The 3,000-nt window shown below is 69.1% G+C and overlaps 1 protein-coding gene across 1 annotated transcript; it reads right to left on the minus strand.

Annotated features, from left to right (window-relative positions):
* Positions 1–6: 6 nt before the first annotated feature.
* LOC309604427 (interferon regulatory factor 2-binding protein 1-like) lies at positions 7–1,249 on the minus strand. The gene has a single exon (XM_082339370.1). It carries the CDS (start codon positions 1,173–1,175, stop codon positions 69–71), a length of 1,107 nt encoding a protein of 368 aa, XP_082195496.1. The 5' UTR covers positions 1,176–1,249; the 3' UTR covers positions 7–68.
* Between the last annotated feature and the right edge of the window lie 1,751 nt (positions 1,250–3,000).

Consider the following 3,000-nt stretch of genomic DNA (forward strand, 5'->3'; position numbering starts at 1 on the left):
AAACCACCTGGGAGGAGGGGGGTGGGGAAACTGAGGCACGGTTTTGGGGGGGGGGGGGACGAGGACCCTCAGGGGTCCCGCTCCCGTTTGACGCGGACGTCGCCGGCCAAGATGGCGGCGATCTCCCCCTGCATGAACGCCCAGGGGAGGCCGGATCCGACCAGGGGACATCGGCCGCCGCTGGGGCAGTGGACGTCGCCGCCGGCGCTTCCCCGCGCCCGGATGGCGCGACGGGCGCAGGGGAAGCAAAACCGGTGAGCCGGTACCGAGGGACACTGTACGAAATGGGTGTCCTCCAACCGCCGGCGGCACAAACCGCAGGAGAGCGCCGAATCCTCCGCCGTAACGGGTGAAATTTCCCTCGATGGGTGATGGCGGTAGGATCGCGGTTCATCCGGCTCCGGCGAAGCTTTGCGGCGGCGGCGAGGAGGCGGCGGAGGTTGCGGTAAGGCGTCGGGTGCCGGCGGGTGCCGGAAAAAACGGACGGCTTCGGTGAAGAGTTCGCCAAGCAGCCGCCAGTCGCCGCTTCCCTGCCGCTTCTCGTATTCCAGGTATTTGTAGCCGGAAGAAATGGTTTTGCCGGGCGCCCGCAGGCAATCCTGGAACATCCGCTTTGCCAGGCCCAGCACGCCGGCGTAGACGCTGCCGGAACCGCAGGGATATTCGGCAAAAAGCTTCAATTCGAACTCAAAACCGGGCCGGGGCGCGGCGTCGAAGGCGAAGATTCGTCCCACCAAAGCGTGATCCTTTCGGAAGCGAACGTTGAAGGGAGCGCAACCGGCGAGGGCGGCGAGGCGTTCCCGTACCGCCGGCGGTTTTCCCGGCCAGTCCTCGGCGCGACCGCGCATGGCTTCGCTCAGTTCCGCCAAACACTCGGCGCCGTCCGGGCGGCACGGCACCGGTAACGGCAGCAGCGGCGGAGCGCGGCGTTCGGCCGTCGTCTCCTCGGGGCGGTTCATTCCGGCGGGCGGACGCGATACCGGCGGGACGTCGCGGTGCCGGGTTTCGGCGTGGCTGTGCCGAAGACGCCGGGCGGCTTCCAGCAACGGTTCGATACGGTCGGCGCCTTCGAAGTTGACGCAGCCGCGGCAGACGGCTTCGCTGAAATCCCACACCACGGCCCAGGGCATTTTGGGCAGGTCGCACAGGTAGCACCACTGCCGGCGCCACGACATGGCGGGGGGCTGCCGGGACCCCCCCCCAGCCTTCCTCGCCGCAGCCCCCTCTCGGGTGCTGCTCCTCCGCCGGAGCCTTGGGTGGGGTCCTCTGTGCGGAGACCCCTCGGAGGGTCCCCCTCGGAGGGTCCCCCCCCCCCCCTAAAGACTCCCTCAAAATGTCCCCTCAGTGTCCCCCCAAGGCAAAGCCCCCTCAGAGGGTCTCCCCCTTAAGCAGAGACCCCCTCAAAATGTCCCCTCAGAGGGTGTCCCCCCCCCAAAGCCCCCTCAGAGGGTCCCCCCCTTAAGCAGAGACCCCTCAAAATGTCCCCTCAGAGGGGTCCCCCCCCCCAAAGCCCCCTCAGAGGGTCCCCCCAAGGCAAAGACCCCCTCAAAATGTCCCCTCAAAGGGTCCCCTCCTAGCAGAGACCCCTCAAAGGGTCCCCTACAAGTAAAGACCCCCTCAGAGGGTCCCCTCGGAGGGTCCCCCCCCAGCAAAAACCTCTTGCAGGGTCCCCCCTTAAGGAAAGACCCCTCAAAATGTCCCCTCAGAGGGTCCCCCCCCAGAAAAGACCCCCTTGGAGGGTCCCCCCTTAAGCAAAGACCCCTCAAAAGGTCCCCTCACAGGGTCCCCCCAAGGCAAAGACCCCTCAGAGGGTCCCCCTTCAACAGAGACCCCTCAAAAGGCCCCCTCAGAGGGTCCCCCCTCAGCAAAGACCCCTTGGAGGGTCCCCCCTTAGCAAAGCCCCCTCAGAGGGTCCCCTCACAGGGTGTGTCCCCCCCCCAAAGCCCCCTCAGAGGGTCCCCCCTCAGCAGACCCCCCCCAAAATGCCCCCTCACCGGGTCCCCTCAGCCGGCCCCCCCTCACAGCCCCCTCAGAGCGTCCCCGCAGAGCCACCCCCCCCCAGAATGTCCCCTGGCGGGGGTCCCCTCGGCACAGACCCCCCCGTCGCCGCTCACCTACCGCCCGCCATCGCCTGACAGGGCCGGCGGGAGCGCGGCGGGGCGGGCGGCCATGGCGCCTGCGCGGGAGGGCGGGGCCGCGCCTGCGCGGGAAGGGAAAGCCACGCCCCCTCCGCCCCGTGGCCCCACGGGGCGGGACCACCCCGTCTGGCCACGCCCCCACGCCCCGCCTCGCCCGTCCCCAGGGTGCCACCAAGGATGGGCACAGGGCCACCGGTGGTCCTCACGGGGCCACCGAGGGTCCTCACGGGGCCACCAGGGTCCCCACGGTGCCACCAAGGTGCTCACGGTGCCATCGATGGTCCCCACAGTCCCCAGGGGGCCACCAAAGATGGGCACAGGGCCACCGGTGGTCCTCACGGGGCCACCGAGGGTCCCTGGCGTGCCACCAAGGATGTTCACAGTGCCATCGATGGTCCCCACGGTCCCCAGGGTGCCACCAAAGCTGGGCACAGGGCCACCAGTGGCCCTCACGGGGCCACCGAGGGTCCCCAGGGTGTCATTGATGGTCCCCACGGTGCCACCAAGGGTGCTCGGGCTGTCATCATCAAGGACCACGGTCCCCAGGGTGCCACCGACCGCAAAGCTGCCGGCAGGCGCCTGCTGCACCTTGTGGACAGACCCACGGACCCACGGACACACCCACGGACCCACGGCCAGACTCACGGACCCACGGACCCACGGACACACCCACAGTCCGTCCCCCCGTCCCTGCTCCCCACGGGCATGAATGGAGCGGGGCGTTGCAGTCCTCAATGGAAGGGGGCGTGGCCACGCCGTGATCAATGGAAGGGGGCGGGGCCTCCCCGGCGCCAGGGTGGAACTCGAGCCTCCTGACCAGCAGGGGGCGCCACAGGCGCAGGTCGCTCCTCCCCTTCTCAGG

Source organism: Platalea leucorodia (assembly GCF_965183815.1).
Source record: "Platalea leucorodia genome assembly, contig: HAP1_HAP1_SCAFFOLD_788, whole genome shotgun sequence".
NCBI lineage: Eukaryota > Metazoa > Chordata > Aves > Pelecaniformes > Threskiornithidae > Platalea > Platalea leucorodia.

Bases quoted from the DNA above. Each gene is read 5' to 3' on its own strand.
- LOC309604427 (XM_082339370.1), bottom strand. From the start codon at position 1,175: ATGTCGTGGCGCCGGCAGTGGTGCTACCTGTGCGACCTGCCCAAAATG.